The sequence below is a fragment of the Mytilus galloprovincialis genome, chromosome 3 (genome assembly GCF_965363235.1).
Source record: "Mytilus galloprovincialis chromosome 3, xbMytGall1.hap1.1, whole genome shotgun sequence".
NCBI lineage: Eukaryota > Metazoa > Mollusca > Bivalvia > Mytilida > Mytilidae > Mytilus > Mytilus galloprovincialis.
The window spans coordinates 98,077,207-98,098,686 of NC_134840.1; the positions used below are offsets into that span (position 1 = coordinate 98,077,207).

The 21,480-nt window shown below is 31.2% G+C and overlaps 2 protein-coding genes across 2 annotated transcripts in view; one reads left to right on the forward strand and one right to left on the reverse strand.

Annotated features, from left to right (window-relative positions):
• Positions 1-10,190, forward strand: part of LOC143069505 (endoplasmic reticulum aminopeptidase 1-like) — a 32,617-nt gene extending 22,427 nt beyond the window's left edge. Inside the window, exons 17-19 of the mRNA XM_076244186.1 lie at positions 91-231; positions 951-1,032; positions 5,108-10,190. Of these exons, the coding sequence (XP_076100301.1) occupies positions 91-231; positions 951-1,032; positions 5,108-5,248 (364 nt within the window). The 3' untranslated portion in view covers positions 5,249-10,190. The remainder of the gene's footprint in view (positions 1-90; positions 232-950; positions 1,033-5,107) is intronic.
• A 1,412-nt stretch (positions 10,191-11,602) lies between these two features.
• LOC143069508 (nuclear exosome regulator NRDE2-like) overlaps positions 11,603-21,480 on the reverse strand; it is a gene marked incomplete in the record, with an annotated part of 41,006 nt that continues 31,128 nt past the window's right edge. The window contains 7 exon segments of the mRNA XM_076244187.1: positions 11,603-11,822; positions 12,317-12,388; positions 12,680-12,804; positions 14,068-15,462; positions 16,560-16,814; positions 17,496-18,433; positions 19,357-19,483. Of these exon segments, the coding sequence (XP_076100302.1) occupies positions 11,679-11,822; positions 12,317-12,388; positions 12,680-12,804; positions 14,068-15,462; positions 16,560-16,814; positions 17,496-18,433; positions 19,357-19,483 (3,056 nt within the window).

The window sequence follows — 21,480 nt, forward strand, 5'->3', positions numbered from 1 at the left end:
TTTAAGTCTAAAATGACAGAATCGCAAAAATAAATGCTACAAAAATTTTTGAATTTACAGTATAACATAATTAAATTGTTTTCTTTTTAGGTTGCTGCACATGGCTTTAAATGAAGATATGATCAAACGCCAAGATTTGTATAAAGTTATGAGAGCAGTGACCAAGAACCCTTCAGGACAATTATTGGCATGGAGATTTGTACAACAGAACTGGGAAAAATTATTACAATGGTGAATAATCTTTTAATAGAAATAGGTCATGCATGCCCGGCTTTCTTATATAATTTATTAAATATCTCAAAAATGGTTCAGATCCCCACCCCTTATCCGTACACAATTCATCTCCTTAATTGCTGTGTTAAGGCCCTTATAGTTGACCATAGATTTTGTTTCTGGGAGATATATCACTTCCTATTCAAACATTGTTTGTTAGATAGCTGGAAAAAAAAGTTACGTTTCCACCTCTAAACCATATGTTTTACACTGCTGTGACAAGATCTTTTATTTGGGGTTTAGATTTTGTTTGTGGTAGTGGGGGAAAGGTTAAGTTTTAGAACCTGTTTAGCACTTTATTAAATGGAGTGACTTCTTACGATGAAGGGGTAAATAATTTTTAGTCCATGTATGTACATTCCACTTAGTTTTTGTGTGACATTCCTTAACCTACAATTTTAATTGTACTCTGGTTATCTACATTTAAATAGGGGTTAAGCATCTTTTTATAAGTGGGTCTCATTGGGGTCTAAGCGTGATTCGGGATTGCTGATTTTCGTAAGCGTGACACAGGAAAGTCAAATTATTGTGCCGTGAAAACGGGAATTAAGGTCTAGCGGGAAATTACAAAAAAATGAGAATTGATTAGGTACATAGTATAAGGGGGATACAGGATCAGAACCCACCAATGAGACCCCTTATAAAATTATACTATTAATAAAACTTGTACTTTGTAGGTATGGAGATGTATCCTTTACATTACCAGACTTCGTCAGATCAACAACATCGTCATTTTCTACAGAATTTGATTACAAAGAGGTGAATCTTTACAATTGAAATATAAAAATATTCATTAAATATAAAAAAGAAGATGTGGTATGATTGCCATGAGACAACTCTCCACAATAGATTAATTGACACAGAAATTATCAGCTATAGGTCACCATATGGCCTTGCTACAAGCCCAATACTACATGTATAGCTTGTAAAAGTTATCAGCTATAGGTCACCATATGGCCTTGCTACAAGCCCAATACTACATGTATAGCTTGTAAAAGTTATCAGCTATAGGTCGCCATATGCAGTCTTCACGCTGAGTGGCAGCCCAGACAGCCCAGGCTAGTAAAATTGCTCTCTGGCCTGTAAAAATCTACAGGCCAACAGAATCTAACTAAAAAAATTAAAAAATTGAGCTTCGGGCCTGTAGTTTTTATAGTTCATCGTGAAGACTGCATATGGCCTTGCTACAAGCCCAATACTACATGTATAGCTTGTAAAAGTTATCAGGTATAGGTCACCATATGGCCTTGCTACAAGCCCAATACTACATGTATAGCTTGTAAAAGTTATCAGGTATAGGTCACCATATGGCCTTGCTACAAGCCCAATACTACATGTATAGCTTGTAAAAGTTATCAGGTATAGGTCACCATATGGCCTTGCTACAAGCCCAATACTACATGTATAGCTTGTAAAAGTTATCAGCTATAGGTCGCCATATGGCCTTGCTACAAGCCCAATACTACATGTATAGCTTGTAAAAGTTATCAGCTATAGGTCGCCATATGGCCTTGCTACAAGCCCAATACTACATGTATAGCTTGTAAAAGTTATCAGCTATAGGTCACCATATGGCCTTGCTACAAGCCCAATACTACATGTATAGCTTGTAAAAGTTATCAGCTATAGGTCGCCATATGGCCTTGCTACAAGCCCAATGCTACATGTATAGCTTGTAAAAGTTAGGTGAAGCAGGAGTGTAATAGACCAATTTCGACTTCATCCGTCACCGGAAAAAACTCGTCAATTATACACGCCTTTATGACGTCATTTACCAGATAGAGGGGGTCGCCTGTATCCCTGCACTATCTATGTTCATCAAGCGTCTTAGTGATCGTCATTGTGTAGGATAAACTAGAAATAATGGTTGTTCTGTAGGTACTTTATGACAATTCTTTAATGACAGCAATGCTGATTGTCAGTTTTGAGAATACAATTTGCCGAACAATTCCTACAATATAGAATTATAGTTTTCCAACCACTTTCTCAACATTGGAATGGAAGTGACGATGCCCCTAAACGCACAAATGACGTTCACTAAAACCAGAGTTTTTGAGGGAAATGCATCGAACTCGAAAGTTGTCTATTGAAAGACATCTGTGGTAGTCAAAGTTAGTGCTATTAATGTTATTAAAAGTTATACGACTAACACCATTAAAACAATGAATGCTGTAGTATATATATGAATAAAGGAGATTTAAAGTATACATCCAGCAGCATAAAAAAATAACCAAAAATAACCAAAAAGAAAGAAGCTAAAAGTCAATAAAAGATCATATGTTTCACAAGTGTTGAAACAATAGTCGTAATCTATTTCACGTAGTACTGTGAATTCAATTATTTTTTGTGGGTGCCAATTTTTGTGGACTGAGAAAAACTTTTTATGGATATATTATTTCGTGGTTTTTCAAGTACATGTGTATACAGCAAATTAGGAATTCGTTGAACTTTAATTTCGTGGTTTCCCTGTACCAATGAAAACCATAAATATTTGGTATCGAAGGAATAATAATGAATCCATGGTATACTTTCTAGGTAATTTCAAAGTTTCCTATCTTTTGTTAAAGATACATTTTTATTTAGCAGTTCTTAGGTCCGAGAACACAATTAATTTGTAGTGCATTTCTTTTAGAACATAAATGAAAATAAAAAAAATCCCACCTGCGCTTTCCCAATGAAACTTTTACAGTGTGTTGTACTACTTTTGGGACAAATTATATCAAAATTATAGAAAACTTCATCGCCTCTAACTCAAAATATGGACAATTTTGTGTTTAGGGTGTCTTGAAATCTTTTGACAGCTTCCGAAGTGCTAATTTTTAACCTTTTTCAGCTAGACCAAATCACTACTTTCCTGTAAAATTCTGGACCCAAATTTTTTTACAGTGTAATTTCACCCCCCTACTTACAATTTGAGGCATTAAACTCGGAGAAATAAATTTGGAAGGGGTATAAAAATTATTGGCAAGTAGCCCACTGTTAACACTAGGGACTATATTCGTGAACAACGAAAATCAAGGGACGACAATTGTGGTCTCGGACCTAATAGGATAGAAAGAGTTGACAAATCTTAAAAAAACTTGGTATGACCAAAGCTTAATTAATTATAACACTGCTTGCAAAGTTTCATAACAATAGGATATATATTATAGACACTATGTTAAATTCTATACTCATCTTTGCGTGTTAAATTTTGACGTTAAAATTGAAAAATTTCAACTATCAACATTTTGGGCTTTGAAAATTAAAATGTTGCAAAAAAATACTTTTCAAATGCCCTAATATATCATTTATTATGTACTTAAAGCAATAGAGTACTCATTTGATTTATCAGACTTAGCATAATTATTCAAAAGTCAAATTTATATCAGCCTGGGCCTAAAATTTGAGGTTTTTCAATGAAAGGGGGCCTTACATGAAGATGTAATATATTCCAGCAATTTTAAATTTGTGAAGCTTTTTGGTTATAAATAATCCTTACATATGTATTGAATGTACTTTAAATAGAAAGAAAAGTTACAAATAGCATATCATATTACTTTAAAAGGGTCTTAAGCCAAGCAAGACTGGAAAAAAATAAGGGTCAATTTAAGCCGTGCCACATATTTACATTAAAAAATGCATATTGAGGCTATAAGAAATAAAAAATTGTGCCCTTTTTATCATTTCTATACTCATGTGACATGATACAACAAATCTGAGCACAAAAAGGCTCTTGCAATTAACTTTTCTTACAGACAGTATGGTCTGATACAAAGATTTTTGCCTTTTTAATGAAAAACTTGAATGCAATTTTAGTCTCAACAGGCTTATATTTAAACCACTTGCTATCCTACAGAAGAAAAGAAAGATATTATGTGAAATGGAACAGGTACATTAGACATTGTAAAGTGCTTTTGATACAAATTTAGTGAGGTCTTTATTATAGACTTCAAATTTTATGTACCAAGAACCCCACTTTTGACTTCATCCAAACAGGGCGTTAGACAAGGGTCATTTATACAACACATTTTGTACATATTATCTGAAATATCCTTCTTTTCTGTAGATTCTGAGTTCATAAACAAGTAAAAGTACTAGATAAAGGCATATAAACACAAGTATTGACACATGAAAACCTGTCAGATAGAAAGTCAGGATGCCATGTATACATCAATATTGAAAAAACCTTGAAATGCCTATTTTGACCATAAAATGCCAAAGTTGGTCATTTTTGCAGAAATTCTATAAAATAAAAGTTTAAATCCTTTAGTTTCATGCTATTTGACAAAGTGACACCACCAAATCATTTAGGGAAGTTGCCAAAGTACAGATTCTATATTTACAGACTTCACCTCTTAGGTCCGAGAACACAATTAATTTGTAGTGCATTTCTTTTAGAACATAAATGAAAATAAAAAAAATCCCACCTGCGCTTTCCCAATGAAACTTTTACAGTGTGTTGTACTACTTTTGGGACAAATTATATCAAAATTATAGAAAACTTCATCGCCTCTAACTCAAAATATGGACAATTTTGTGTTTAGGGTGTCTTGAAATCTTTTGACAGCTTCCGAAGTGCTAATTTTTAACCTTTTTCAGCTAGACCAAATCACTACTTTCCTGTAAAATTCTGGACCCAAATTTTTTTACAGTGTAATTTCACCCCCCTACTTACAATTTGAGGCATTAAACTCGGAGAAATAAATTTGGAAGGGGTATAAAAATTATTGGCAAGTAGCCCACTGTTAACACTAGGGACTATATTCGTGAACAACGAAAATCAAGGGACGACAATTGTGGTCTCGGACCAGTAGAGAATAGAAATAACAATGACTTTTTATTTTTCATCCAGGTGGAAGAATTTTTCAAGAAAGTAGATAGTGGTCCAGCCAAGAGAGCTGTGTCAACAGCGTTAGAGAATATCAGAACAAACATAAACTGGTTAAAATCTCATGAAAATGAAGTCAAAACTTGGTTGCTGAAAAACGTATAGTAAATGATTCAAACAATTTATATGAAAATGCGACTAGGCATATCTGAACAATAAATTGGGCAATTTTGATAAAAGCAGACCTTAAGTTATGATGGGTTTTTAACACATAAGATTTTCCGTGCATCCAGCTTTCATTTAATTAAAATGGAAATTTGTCTTGTGTAGAACTATATTGATATTATATTGATAAAAAAATGATGTGTTTGTCAGTTAGAGAAACCTTCTGGCAGGATTTATTTATTTATAAGTTATAAATCTGTGTTTAAGAAGTTTGTAGTCAAAGCAACTATATCAAGTTATTTTTCAATGTTTTTGTTCCATTGTACAATTTTTTAGTATATTTATTTGAAAATTAACAATTTAGAATTTACAAAAACTAATTTTTATCATGAGGGCATTATAGGAATTTTGTTATAATCAAATACTAAACTCCAATTATAAGTCTTAAATATTCATGTGGGTTGTGTTTTTGACATTGCTAACTTTTTGTTTATGTTGTATCACAAACTATGGGGAAATAACACCATTATCTTTTCTTTTAACTATAATTTGTCACAAGTATAGTATTTTTTAAAACCTTTACATTAGGTCACAAATAAATAGGGAAATACTGAAGGGGACACATTAGTAATTAATTTCTTTAACCAAAATACCTAGGAGAAATAAACGCTATTTTCTCCATGTTGGTTATTATAGCTGATAATGATTTAGTCTGTATGTGTGAATGGACTTCTTTTAGCAAATCTATTATCATAAAAGAAATTTGAAATTTGGGTGTCATGATGCTTTAGCTTTAATGGTGTAACTTCTTTGAAACTCCTGTTTAATAATCTTTTTATGTCTATTTGCTTTAACTATAACCTTGACTGTAAATGTTGTGACCTCAAAATCAATAGGGAACTTCTTCTAATTATAAGTGACCATATATTTTTATAAGTTAAAGTAAGAAAAAATAAGTAACATATGAGTCGCATCAGATAGAATTTGACCTTATGCATGTCATTATGTATGTTGAAATATTCATGTGCATGTGTAAAATTGTGCTTGATTTTTATACAATCAAATATGAAATAAAAGATAAATATTGGTCTGTTTTGTAGGGTTTTTATATCAACTCAGTTTTCAAGCAGTCATAAAAATAGGTTAACAAATGTATTTAAGGAATGACTGTAATATTTTTTCTGTCTATGAAGAAATAACATAAAAAATGTGGTGCACACTGAATAACGCGCATAGCGGGTTATTTAACAGTGTGCACCACATTTTTTATGTTATTTCGAATAGACAGAAAAAATATTACAGTTATTTCTTATAATTTAATTCTAAATTCCATTTTAAACCGTAGAAAACCATGAAAAAACTTTGATGACGTCACGGTCACATGACTAAATTATGTCTATGGGCTAAATAACGTCAGCCAATCAGAAGACGCGTTACATCCAAAATTAAATGTATTGATATTTATTTGTATAAGGTTGATTATGACACAGCTCATATGTTGTGACAGTAAAGTTATGGGTCTTACATGGTGAATAATGTAAAAATTATAATACATTTTGTTGCTAAATTATGGTATAAAATGTATTTTATCAAAGTTATTTGATGTCTGTATAATAATGAAATTTATTGTTTTAGCATATTTATTTTTTATTAGCTTTGCACATATTTTTTATTAGCTTTGCACATATTTATATTAGCTTTGCACATATTTATATTAGCTTTGCATATAAAAAATGTTTAAGGGTACTTTTCCTTTGATATTGCAAATTCATAAAAGATGGTATATTTTTGTGTAGATGGTTTGTATTTTTATTGTTTTTGTACCTACACCGTAGGTACTCTTGAGTCTTTATTTGAATAAATATAATATGAGTGTTTATACATATCAATAAATAACTCAGTTGTAATATATATATATATGTTGACATAAATTTTCTTGTAACTATGTGATGTATTATATGGCTGTCATTACTTTGATGTTAACATACAGCTCTAGTCATTGGGGATTACTAAAGGTTTGCATACATATATGTCTCTAATGTATTCATTTTTCTCATCACTTGGTGTCAGTCGTTGTTGTCGTAAACTTTTTACATTTTGAACTTCTTGTAGAGAACCACTGAATGGAAGGAAACCAAACATGGCATGAATGTTCCTTATGAGGTGCTGACCAAGTGTTGTTACTTTGTAGTCGATCCATCATCCAAGATGGCCGCCAGCGGTGGACTTAGTTTAACATAGGACCCTATGGGAAATACAGACAGATGTCTTCTTTTAGAGAACCACTGAATGGAATGAAACCAAACATGGCATGAATGTTCCTTATGAGGTGCTGACCAAATGTTGTTTCTTTGTAGCCGATCTGTCATCCAAGATGGCCGCCAGGGGGGACTCAGTCTTACATGGGACCCTATGGGAAATACATACAAATTTCTTCTTTTAGAGAACCACTGAATGGATTGAAAGCAAACATAGCATGAATGCTGCTTATGAGATGCTAACCAAGTGTTGTTACTTTGTAGCCAATCCATTATCCAAGATGGCCCCCAGAGGGAACTTAGTTTAACATGGGACCCTATTGGAAATACATACAAATGTCTTCTTTTAGAGAACCAGGGAATAGAATGAAACCAAACATAGCATGAATGTTCCTTATGAGATGCTGACCAAGTGTTGTTACTTTGTAGCCGATCCATCATCAAATTTTTTACATTTTTTAATATTATTTCAAAATCCCAAATAGAATCAGGTGAGTGACACAGGCTCTTGAGAGCCTCTAGTTTTGTGTTGAAGTTCCATGATTTGAATTTCCACAATTTTCAAAGAAAAATTATTAGGAATTCAGAAAAGGTTCAACATTAATTAACAGATGCTGAGAAAAAATCTTTAGCAACTAGTATAACTGGATGAAATACCTTTGATTGTTCATTTTGGTTACGAAGTGTTTTACACAGATTAGAACAATTTTAGACATAAAATCTGGCTTTTAGTCTTTACTTTTATATATAAAATATTTATTTTTCAAATGCTCACTATTTCTGTGAAGATTCGATAGTCGGGTTAATATCATTAATAAATCCTGGTCTAAATACATTGCTCATTATTCTTTGGTATTTTTTTTCTTTAAAAAATTAATAAATAGTGTGAAGGGTTTTTTTTGTTGTTTTTTGTTTTTATGTAGTTTTAGTATTTATTACTTAATTGATATTAAATGACCATGCATTCTATCTACTCTTAAGATAAACTTTTAATTATTCACTTATTTTTAATACTTCAGGCAATTTAAGTTTTTAACATATTGTATAAACACTAAGTCAATGTAATTCTTGTCTATCATTTAACACTGTATATTGCCTTCTAGATCTTTTTGATTTAGTTTTTATTGGGTTGCTGTCTCATTTACATGTACCCACATCTACTTTTATTTCTGTTAAAGCCATTTAAGGTCAGGTGGAATAAGTGAGGTTATATTTATATACAAAGTAATAAACTAAGAATGGAAAGTGTCTATCAAATGTTGTAATGTTGTTTTAATAGCCAATAAGAACAATTTATTAGTAAAGGACTTATTTTTTAGGTGCAATTTCATAGATTTTCATTTTGTATTGATGTTATTTAAGAAATTTTTTAGATGTTTTGTTTTGTCAGAATCTTTTTAATGTAGAAATCACAATTACAATACTATATGATGTTAATTGAAAACAACTTTTGTATAGACTTCTTCAATTGAATTCATGACAAAAACGGCTTGCTTACATCTCCTGATATATACAGAATTGTGATATTTATATTATTGTGAAAATTGCAACAATAGGTTTCACAAAAAAAATACTTGCAGTTTAAATGGTAAAAGCATTATTCATATTTTGTATTTCCTAAAATCCCAATAGTTAATCTATCATTTTTTCCAAACATTTAACAGACGCAATAAAATATGCACACAAAGCTATAAACATGAAAAGATTTAAGAAGTATAGATTCTTAAACTTTTAAAAACAGCAACTCATTTCACATAAAATCTAACAAAGAGAAAATACTCATGTCATGAACATTTCATTTTAACTTCCGATCAATTTAAATTGTAAGATTTTTTGACTATGTGTATCATTGTGTGCATAACACTTTAGAGGTTATTTTTAATAAACAGAAAAATATTAGTCATTCCTTATAATTGAATTTTAAATTCAATTTTGTAAGAAGTAAATCAAGAAAAAAGTTTAAAGACCTCAGGGTCACATAACAAAATTATGTCTATGAACTGATAGACAAAAAACTTTCAGCCAATCAGAAGACTTGTTACATCTAAAATTAAATTATATAGCTATAAAGAGATTTTACTGCAGGTGCTGTTCTAATACTGAATTTTTTGGATTTTTTAAAATTGTTTAACTACAGCAATTTAAGGTATTATATGATGATTGTGTTACATAGCAACTTTATGTATAAAAAGTATACACACCTTAGGGACGACATCAAAAGATCGATGTAGGATAAAAAACTTATAAATCAAATAGTTTGGGGGTCAGGGGGTTAAAATTCTGCAAGTTTTGTATATCTAAAATCGATTTTTACATATATTCCTATTGGTAAATCAATTTTTCCAAAATTAAGTTAAGAGGATGGGTGGGGGGTCAGTGAAAAAAACTATGTGAATTAAGTTTTTTATCCTACATCGAACTTTTGATGTCGTCCCTTATAAAGGGTTATCAGTACTGTAGATGTATTAGGTATCATGAATAAAAAACAATGTTCCTATACATGTTTGCAAAAAAGTTGTACACATTTTTAATATTAATTTCTAGACAGCAGATTAAAAATAAAATTTGACATTCCTTACAACAGTGTAATATTTGTATAATTTTCTTGTTGCCATTATCTGCTAAGCTTGTTGTTATACATTCCTGTTACATTGTTTATTCTCTAATAAATATTTTTTGTTTTGTTTTGTTTTGTTTTGTTTTGTTCTTATTTATTTATTGCTTGAGTGATACTCATATGTATTAACTGTCCCTCTGGCATCTTTAGCCATTCTTTTATACATGTGTAAGTGATGTTCAACTACTTATACTGAAGGAGGGAGGTATTTGCATATTCAAGATAAGTGTTGCATATACTGGCTGTGATTTTTTTACAAAATAGTCGGTGTAAGCCAAAGCTCTGTGTTGAAGGTACCTTAACCTATAATGGTTTACTTAGATAAATTGTTACTTGGATTGAGAGTTGTCTCATTGGCATTCATACCACATCTTCCAATATCTATATAGTTATACACATAATGGTAATCTATGTTTTTGTTGATTTTTCTCACCAACTACAGATCAGGCAGGAACTTCTTGTGCATCAATATGTTATACCCTGCTAAGCTTTTTCATATTCATGGCTTATCTAGTTCCTGTTTACTGAATATAATTCTACACCAAATGGCCAAGGTAAGGAGTGGGTTGAGTGCTCTCAAACATGTTTAACCCCCTGCACATTATTTATGTGCCTGTCGCAAGTCATGAGCCTGTAGTTCAGTGGTTGTTGTTGGTTCACATCAATCCTATTTTTTGATACATCATTCTTTGGGAAAATGCAGGAATTTGGAAGTACTCTTTACTGCATCGAAAAAAACAAATGATGCTGGCACTTTAAGGTGCCTCTTGATTCATTCCGTTTGATTTTGTGCTGTGGATACGTATACTGTAGATTCACTTATTTTCATTGGTATCAATTTTCGTGGATTGCTAAAATCTTGTTTATTCTTGGATATTTGATTTCATGATTTTTTCAATCTCTGTATTCAAAGCTGCTCTATTGAAAATATGTTATTCATTGAACATTTGAATTCATGGTTCATCTGTATCTACGAAACCCACGAAAATTGGTATCTCACCAATAATACATGTAATGATGAATCCACAGTAGATTGAAAAATAATTTTTTATGGCTACTTGATTTTAGCACAATTTTTCTATATGACATCATGTCCATCATACATGAGCACACTTACATTCTCAGTAAATCATGAAATCTGGATCAAAACCTTAATTTAGCATATTTTCACATAGGTTCTGAACTTCATATGGTATGGGCTTTGCTCATTGTTAAAGGATGTACGGTGACTTATAGCTGTTAATTACTGTGTCATTTGGTCTCTTGTGGAGAGTTGTCTCATTAGCAATTGTACCACATCTTCCTCATATATGATTTTTAAGTTTCCAGAAAATGAGACTACAACTTTATGGAAAAGTAATTTTATCTAAAAATTCAATCTGAAACGGAACAAGAGAACCAAGAGATGAACATTCACATGAATAGATAACACCACCTATTATTGTAGGAGGGGCATAAAAATAAGAATTGAATGATGACTGATGTGTTCTAGGAAAGAATTTAGCAATCAGTACACTTTATTTATAAATCAGCCAAAGTTTTCCGATCTTAAAATTTAATTATTGTCAGTGACATCTTCCATTAAAATATCGACTTCTTCTAGTGGGATCTGTAGTCTTATTTCCTTCTCTGTCATCAAGTCCACGATCTCATCTAATTTATCTTTGGTAAACAGTGACACAGCATCTAAATATAGAGCCTATAGAAAGAAAAAAGTATAATTCAGTCAAACAAGGTCTACTCACTAATTCTAAGAACACTTTGGATGAACAATATACATATTTTTTCCTCTGATCTTTTTATGTCAACATTTTTATATCAGGTTGCTTGATTGAGATAGAAATTACATAAGAAGCTAAGGGTGTAGCGGCTGTTGTAAATGTAAACATCAACAACGGCATAGGTAAAATAGCGATTTTACAGATTATCAATGGTTTTTGGAACTCGAGGATGTGCCTCAACCACATCTCCTGTCCGGTTTGTCGCCCGTTACTGAAATAATAGCCACTGCATTGTTGGAAAAACCATCAATAATCTATAAATTTGTGAAAATAAGATGATTTACAGTACATGGCCGTTGGCTATGAAACATAATAATGTGTGTTTTGGGTATTTCTTTGATGAATATATAATGAAAATTGAAATGAATATAAGTATTTTACAGTAAGTTTCCATGTCCATAAAGAAAATTACCTTTGACCAAGGACATGATTGAAGAGCTCTGTAGAACATACCCTTTGCTCTTGTAAGGTTACCAAACTGTACCTAATAATATAAAAAAATAATAATATAATCCAATACTATTTTCAGCTATCATTAAGTCCAACTACTATTATGAAAAATTAAATCGTAATTCCCCTTGTCTGCATCTTATTTCACTGAACTTTAGTTAGATTTATAAAAGTATCAAATTCATATAATATTCTGTTAAATTCAAATGTGAGACGTCAAGCTTGCCTGACATAGCACCTTTAGCATTTCTATTTGGTTAAATTTGAATGATTATATTACTTTGATGAATAAACTAAAGAATCAATGATGCATAAATATAAATACCTCAGAATGAAGGTATAGCCTCCACACCAAAGGACACTGACAGACAGATGTATTTCCTAGCGCCCTCTCTAGGTATGATCTGATACGATTGATCAATCCACCAGCAGATGATACAGTTACCTCCCCTGTAAAATTAAAATGTCATTGATATCATGTGTAATATGGTTGAAGTTTATCAAGGTTTTCATTTTTATATAACGGTAGTCAAAGACTTGATAACTTTAATTACTGCATCTTGGAAATTTCTTTAATACTTATTAATTTGAAATGAACTTCTTTATTCTAAGATACTTTTACATGTAAGGTAGCACAATACAACGATTTTATACCTCCAATTGCCCAGTTTTAAAATGCTGTAACTTTCATTATAATGCTTGAAAATTTATAAAAGTGGTATTTATTGATAGCTAACAGATAACTCTTTCAAATTAATGCAATATTAGTATTATACAACAATTATGTAATCAATTATAATGTTAACTGTGTCTACAAAATTTTACTAGAAATTTCCACTTTCAATTGAAATTAGCTTCTTCATTGTTATCCCGAGAGGGTTGATTTTATTATATTGTTCCTAGGGACATAAGGGTGTCTCAGATTTTGGATAGAATGTAAAGATCAAATTTTACACCTAATCAAATATCTACTATTATGTGGTAAGGATGTTTACACTAATTATAGATTTATGAGAGAATGGAATACGATAGGGATAATTTGAGCACCCTTTTCTAGCTCCCACTGTGTTGACTAAGATTTCCTGTATAGCTACAGAGATGAAAGAGCTAAATTCATTCAAGTGAACTTACCAAGATTTTGCCATTAATTGCATAATAATTGATTACATAATGATTACATAATAAAAATATTGCATTCATTTAAAAGTTTAATCTTTTATCTATCTATATATACCTCTTTTATTAATTTATATGCAGTCTTAAGAAAGTAACAGCATTTCAATTGTTGGAGATTGGAAGCAAAAAAATCTTTGTATTGTGCTACCTTAATAGTGTAAATTCAAAATTTGTAGAGCATATACATTTAGAACAAAAAAAGTGCATTTTATTTTCATATTCATGTAGTATGCGTTATTTAACAATACTGATGCATTATATATATAATCATTCATTAGTTAACTTTTAACATTACTTGCTGACCTTCCAACACCTATGTTATATGAAGTAGGACCTGGAGAACTACAACCTTTGACAGGAAAACTGACCATCCTAGTCAATTAAGATTTGGTTTCGAGTGCACCTGCTACATACAATGTGTTTTGATGTACCGTATGTTGAGATTACAATCTGACTGAAATACAACCCAGTGTCCACAATTATAAGTAAAGCAGAAATATAGGGTTTGTATTTTAATCAGATGTAAAATTCACATACCTGTATATAATTGTTTATCTATAGCTGACTGTCTACACAGTATAGAATACACTGCAAATATCACAGGAATTGGTGAATCAATGGATCTAATTGTATGGCTAAAATATCGGTCTAGTCTGCCAGAAATGTACATTTTTAATTCAATGTCAATAAAAACTTGTAAAAAATATGAATTCTCCGGAAAAACCTTCATTGCATGTTGTATAATCTGCCGTAAAGATGACAATGGCGTTATATTAACAGCCATGTGGTGTTTGGATAATCTAATGGAAAAGTTAAAGAGGTCTTCCATCACATTTTTCATTTTCTCTTTTATGTTCTCCTCAATTTTCTCATCTTTTATGAATTCATGTAGATGATTAACTGCATCTTCTATCACTGCTGTAGCCAGCTCTAACTCATGCTTCCCAAAACTATATTCAAACAATGAAAGCAGTTTAAAAGTATCATTGATGTATTTGAGCTCACTTTTTGACAGATCTTGCACCTTGTTAATTGTTGTCATACTTTCCATGCTGTTATCACATAAACTTTCCAATTTTTTTCTCCATCGCAGAACAGAAATGGCAGATATGTCCACATCAGATTTTACATATTTTTTATCGTCAAGGAAGCATACCAAAACATTTTGTGCCTTTCCAAGATCACATGTTATTGTAGCCTCTTTTTCACCTGAGGTTATTCCTAAATATAGCTCGGTAAGCATGCGGTAAAGTTTTATTTTACTATGTTTCTGTGTATCATCAGTAACCAATGACAAAGCAGTCTCTATGACAACAATAGCCTCACTATGACAACCACACTTGCATAAAATATCACAATAAGCACTCCATACACATAAATTACTTCTGCAGTGCTCTTCTTTTAACATGCCTTTGACAAATTTTTTAAATTTACTTATTTTCTTACTTTCGTTTTGACATAACTGAAAGTGAAAATACATTTTGTGTAGAATAAATGTTGTTTTATTTTCACCCACAAATTTATCTATCATTTGATCCAAGAAATACTTTATAATTTCTTGCTTCGTATCAGAATTAGCCATGTAATCTTGAACAAGGATTATTTCTGTATTATTTATAATTCTTTGTAAGTTATCGATTGAACACGGAGGTAAAACAGATTCAGGATCAACAGCAACATTTAGAAATTGGAAGAAAGATGTAACCAAGTGGAAATGGAGTGATGGTGGGAAAACCATCAGTATGCTGTTGATGTCATCAAACAAGATGAGACGATCCAAGTCCTCACAATCCTCCTCTGTCTCATTCTTAGATAAATCTGGTCTCCATGGTAACCAATGACCTGACTGTCTTGTTATTTCTATTTCCTTCCAAATTTTCCACTTAAGTTGTTCTTTTTTCACTATATCTTGTTCAATGTCATCCAAAGTTTCTAAAACAGACAAATAATGTGTACAAATTTTCTGTTTTTTTTGCATGTAACTATGTCACATGAAAGTATTCTTAGACATTAAAAAAGCAGAGATGTTTCATATTGTATAAAGATTGATATTTTATATTATCTAAAGTAAATTCAAAATTTAATGCCTGCATTTATTAATATAAATATAAGTAGATCTAAGTTGTATGATTGTTAATGAGAAAACTGTCCAATTCAGTTTCAAATAAATAAATTTGGTGTATTTACTGTCTTCTGATTGGTTAAAATTATTAGTTTTATTTTCAATGTTGTCAATTTTTATGGCGACACGCCCACTCTGACATTGTGTATTCATACGCCAACATGTGTGTACGCTGTTATTGTTAATATAAATGATATAAAAAGTTCTTTGAGCTTTATTTTTGATAGAAATTTATTTATAATGAATGGCAATAATTTATTTTGAATTTATTGAACCATAAAATTAATTTTTGACTCTTCACATTTTACATAATCCGCTTTGCGGATTATTCAATGTGAAGAGTCAAAAAATTAATTTTATTGTTCAATAAATTCAGAATAAATAATAACCATTCATTAAATGAAGTACCGGTAGAATTATATAACAGACAACCAACATTCAAACAATAATATAAGATTTATATTTATGTGGATCTTCATCAATATGCATAAAATATTTTTAGGTAAAGAAACTATCAATCAATCAATCAAAAAAAGTAATAAGAATAAATGAATTTTTATTATTGCCAACCCAATTGAACCTTTCCATAGATTCACCTGATAACTACCTGTCCATTTAAACTTTTGACAGTTCTATTGTCCCATTGAACAAATACAACAGGTATTGTTCTCTGTATAGTTTATTCACTCAGACCTTTAAATTTCTTCTTTTTGCCAAAAGTTTAAATGGACAGGTAACTATCAGGTGAATCTATGGAAAGGTTCAATTGGGTTTGCAATAATGTATTGATTTGAGCAAATATATATTTTGGCTGGTTTGGAAATTTACTGTACATGTTATTAGTCAAATCAAATTCTTTAAGAAACATTTTCAGTAAAAACCTTTTACACATGTTAAATATTCTTACTATTTTCAGTAGGCTGTGATTCAGGTACTACCTCTTTATTTCTGTACCAGTAACTCCAGCCTTTGGCACCACTTTCCCCAACTCTGGCCACTCCACTGTCCCAGAAACTCTCGAACAGGTACATACTTTCTTCATACATGCCTTGTACTGCAGAGGGACAAAACAAATTATACTCTATTTGGGCCTGGAAACTTGCCACAGCTTTCTCTATCTGGCCAGCTTGCTTGAGGAAGTAACAGTATTGTACAAACACGTCTGAAACAAAATTTAATTAAATGTTAAATTCATTACAAGTTTATTTGTTTACGCTGTAGCTGTGAAAACACTGTTTTAAAATTAACTGTTTTAGAATTTATCTATGCCAACAACCAATCATCATTCATTTCACAGTTTCAAAATTGCTTTTCTCTGTTATAAATTGTTTAGGCCACAACCACTAGGCATTAGGGACATTCAGCTTTATTCTTGTCAGTCTGTACAAGATTCCAAGTCACAAACAACCTAAAACATTTAAAATTTGTTTGACAGTGTACTTTTTTAAAAACTGCTTCAAATGTTTAAAAGTGATGTATTGAACTTGTGGTCTGTACATGCTGTATAGATGCAGGAAACAGTCAAATATTTCATTTAGGGAATTTTAGCCTAATAGTATTTCTAGTATCTTGTGGCCTAATTTTTAGTATAACCAAATTCTTCTACATTGAGTCAGGGGTTTTTACTTTTTCTATGGGATTGTATTTTTTTTTTACTTCTACAAGGAAATTTTTGAGAAAATTAAGGGGAGATTATTCAAACATTTTAATTAATTATATGTATATTATTATTAACTTCTTCGAGCATTTGAGTAAATAAAGATTACTAGTACACATGGTACAAGAAGTACTGCTGATTAACATTACACATATTACATTTATTAGTATAAAGAATATTTCCTACCCAAAATTTCCCGATGAAGGTTTTTGTTGACAGTATGAGTGTGTAATTTCCCATCCATATATCCATGCAGTTTATTAAAGCAATCATGGTAAACTTTACAGACTTTTGATACTGTAAATTTGGATACACAACTCTGATGGAAAAGTAAATACTGTTGCCATAGCAACATATTTGTTGGATGGATGAACAATAATTGCTCCATTTCCTTGGAGACAATATCAGGTGACATAGTTCCCTTACATAAGTCTAAATATTTCATTTTAAGTTTGATACATGCTGGATTAGCTTCCATGGCTTTCTTTATAATAGAAATTTTCTTTTCTAAGATGTTATTTTCTTTAATTTTTCTATTGCCCGAATCTTCTGAAACCACTCTATCTTGGAAATCTACAAATTCTAGCCATAGATCAATATCATTCGGATTTTCTCTACTTTTTCTATTGAATTCTGCTATAGTTTTGTACATAATAGCATTCTCTTCAGTAACCTCAGGTTCATTATTTACGCTTTCTTTTCCTTTTCCTTGAATATATAAAGATGTGGCATTGTCCATTAATCGTTCACGAATATCACTTTTTTCATTAAGTACTGCAGTGTCTTTCACGCTGATGACATCTGTCTGTTCCCCTTTAATTTGACCTTGAGGTAATAACCTTTGCACTGGAATACTCAGATAAAGTTTACGACTTTGTTTACTGCAGTATCTATTAAAATCAGTCTTCTTTGATTGTTTGTTTTCTTTCATCATCACCTTACGTGCAAATGATGATCCAATACAGTCATGCAGGTTTCCATGGTATTTGGCCACATGACCTTTGTACAGAGACCCATAATTCCATGTATTAATGTCTGACTTCCTGTCTAGTCTATATGCATCTTTAGAATCTAAATCTGGAATTTCTTCAATAAATACCTTGTTTCCCTTAAATAACACTTCTCTGAAAAAAGAAAAAAAACAGCATTTTATCCTATTCACAAAAACTCTTATAACTAAAAATGTTCTTGAATACTAGCATGTTACCATATACTTAATCAATCATGAGTCCATGACTTGCAACTATTTCGTGCAAGATTTTAAGTGAATGAAAAAACAATATTATCATGGGAACTTCTTTTAATTTGAACATGCTGTATACACCATTGCAGAAATTTTAGAAAGTCCAGCAATAACAAATAAAATCTAGCTTGTCAGGATGTCAAAAATACCTTCTCTATAATAAGTCTATACAAAGTTGAGGTCTCTTCTTACGTCTACATATTCAATATCTAAATGAGTTGACTTCCATTAAAATCAAAGTGACAAAGGTATCAATGATTTTACTGTCCACCTATCAAACTTACAGAAACGATCTGTCTAAATCTTTAACTAAAAGAACAATTTCAAAAAAAAGAATGTGAATCTTTTCAACAAAGTGTATAAATGAAACTTGTTTTATAATACTTTTATGGCTGTTTCTTACAAATATTGATTGTTTTTCTGTTTAATTCAATATTTTCAGACATTGCCATTTAAGGGGAGATAACCTAAAATAAACCTTCTTTCATAAAGGAATGCGTTATGAATTTACCTGTTTTGTTTTTGAACAGAAAAAAAGTTCTGTGGCCCCAATTTTTAGTTTCTGAAAGCACATATAAGAGCTATCTTCTCATATCTATAATACTAAAAACATAAGGTCCAATTCAACTTTATATACAGATATACATGATATATAATTGATATGGGATAATGGTGTTGATTAAAAATTGCACCATTCCAGACCCTTTAGTTTTCCACATAATTAACAAGTTCTGTACATTCCTCCTCTGTCAGGTGCACCACTATTTAGGATTTGTAGTGTAAAATATTGCTTTAAGTACATACCTGACAGTGTTGACAAGAGAATTTTTTCTTTCAGGTGATTTCCCCTTTGTTTTCTTCTTTTTCTTTTTATGCTTATGTTTCTCTTTCTTTTTCTTTTTGTGATATTCGTGTACTGGGGATTCTGAAGCTTAAATAAATAAAATTAAATAATTCTTGTATGAATTATATACCTACAAAATATGATGAAGCTTTTCCTGAAATCACAATTGTTATTTTTGCATTTTTGTTCATGCAATCATATAGGTATGAATGCATGCAAAATTTATTTTAATTTACAGTACTTTGATTACCAATCAGTACTTGGATCCTCTTTCATACACAGGTAAAATAGCTACGGACGTTTCACGGCCCTGGTAATAAACGTCCGTAAAACATCCGTAATACGGATGTATTACGGATGAAACGGTTACGTCCGTAAAACGTCTGTAAAAATACATCCGTAAAACGTACGTGTAAAAACTGACGTAAAACGGATTGTCCGTTTCACGGACGTATCGTAAACATACGTATTACGGACGTTTCTACAACATCCGTATTACGGCTGTATCATATTCAAAGATGTAAAAGTACCATGTATGATATACGCACGACTGCTTATACATGTATAAAGTAAAATTCTTAACTTGCTTTCAACATTCTGCATGCCAGACATACATATGTATAGTGAATCTCTGCTTCAAAGCTATAACTTTAAATATTTGCATAATATGAGTACATACATGACATACATGTACATGTACTAATATAATTTTTTATTATTAAAATAATTAACTTTTGTTCATTATGAACATCCATTCGCAACTACCCTATATTTTAAGCCTAGAAATAGCGTACCAATTATCAATAAGCACTGTTAATGTCAGAATTTCTCTCCCATCAGCCCAAAGAGTCAATGAAAAATATGTAAAATGTAAAATAAAAAAAAATCCCTACCTTTCCTATTTTTTCAAAGATGTAATAGCTGAATAGCATGAACACAGATATTATTTTATTTGACCTAATTACAAAAAAATCTTCTATATTTTTTTCTAAAGGTTGTAATTACAATTAAGTTGAATTATAAATACAAAGAGTGCTTGGCAGTGGCAGATCCAAGGGGTCCGGGGGTTGGAACCCCCCCTTTTTTTTGGCCGATCAATGCATATGAATTGGGACATATAGTTGGACCCCCCCCCCCCCCTGTTTTTAAAATGGCTGGATCTGCCCCTGCTGGGTGTCTTTCAAACAACCAACTAATCATGCTAATGATGGATGGTTAAATAATTGCCATAAAAGCAGTTAAAACAATATAAAACATCTAACATTTAACCTTATTTGCAATGCTTGAGCAAAAATGACTGTAGTCTATGTATACATTGTACAAGGCTGAATTAAAATTACTTCATACCAGGTTTCACCAATGGCAATTCAAATATTCAAATATTTTATTGGACAAAGCACATATGATACAATGCGTATTCCAAGATATAAACACATTAAACATGACAATTTATGCAAATACAACATAAAGAAAACATTTGAAGTACCAATTATATATATAATATCACAGTATTACATAGTATTATACTTATGGTAGACCAACTGACATTAGATTAATAGACCGGACTGTTGTCTAATATACTTGATTGTTGATCATTCTGATTATCTGTCCAAGTACAAAACTATGCTAACAAGAAATTGCACATGAGCATATAGAAAGTACCTGAAAAGTTTCAGATTGTTTAATGTCTGAAGTAGTTTCTACTGTTCAATGAGGATCATAAGATGCAGGGGGAAGGAAACACTCTTATCATGTTTTAATCACAACAACCAATGCAATAGTCACATGGTGTTCCTTCGTCCCTTATACATTTTGTACCCGCCCTTTAATATATTAAAGCCCTTAGAATGTATATGTTAAAGTAGTCTCAGAATCAATGTATGTAGAATAATGCCGGTAACATTAAAATGTTATCATACATTTATCCTCCTTTGGTGTGGAATAAGAGCAAATTACCTGCTAAGCTTCTATTTTATTGTGGGACTATGGGAAGAAAGGGGTACTATTTAAAGTATTTTTAGGCAAGACAGAAAATTAAAGTACAGGGCCTTTTGCTGTAGGTCTATTGTTAACAATGAAATTGG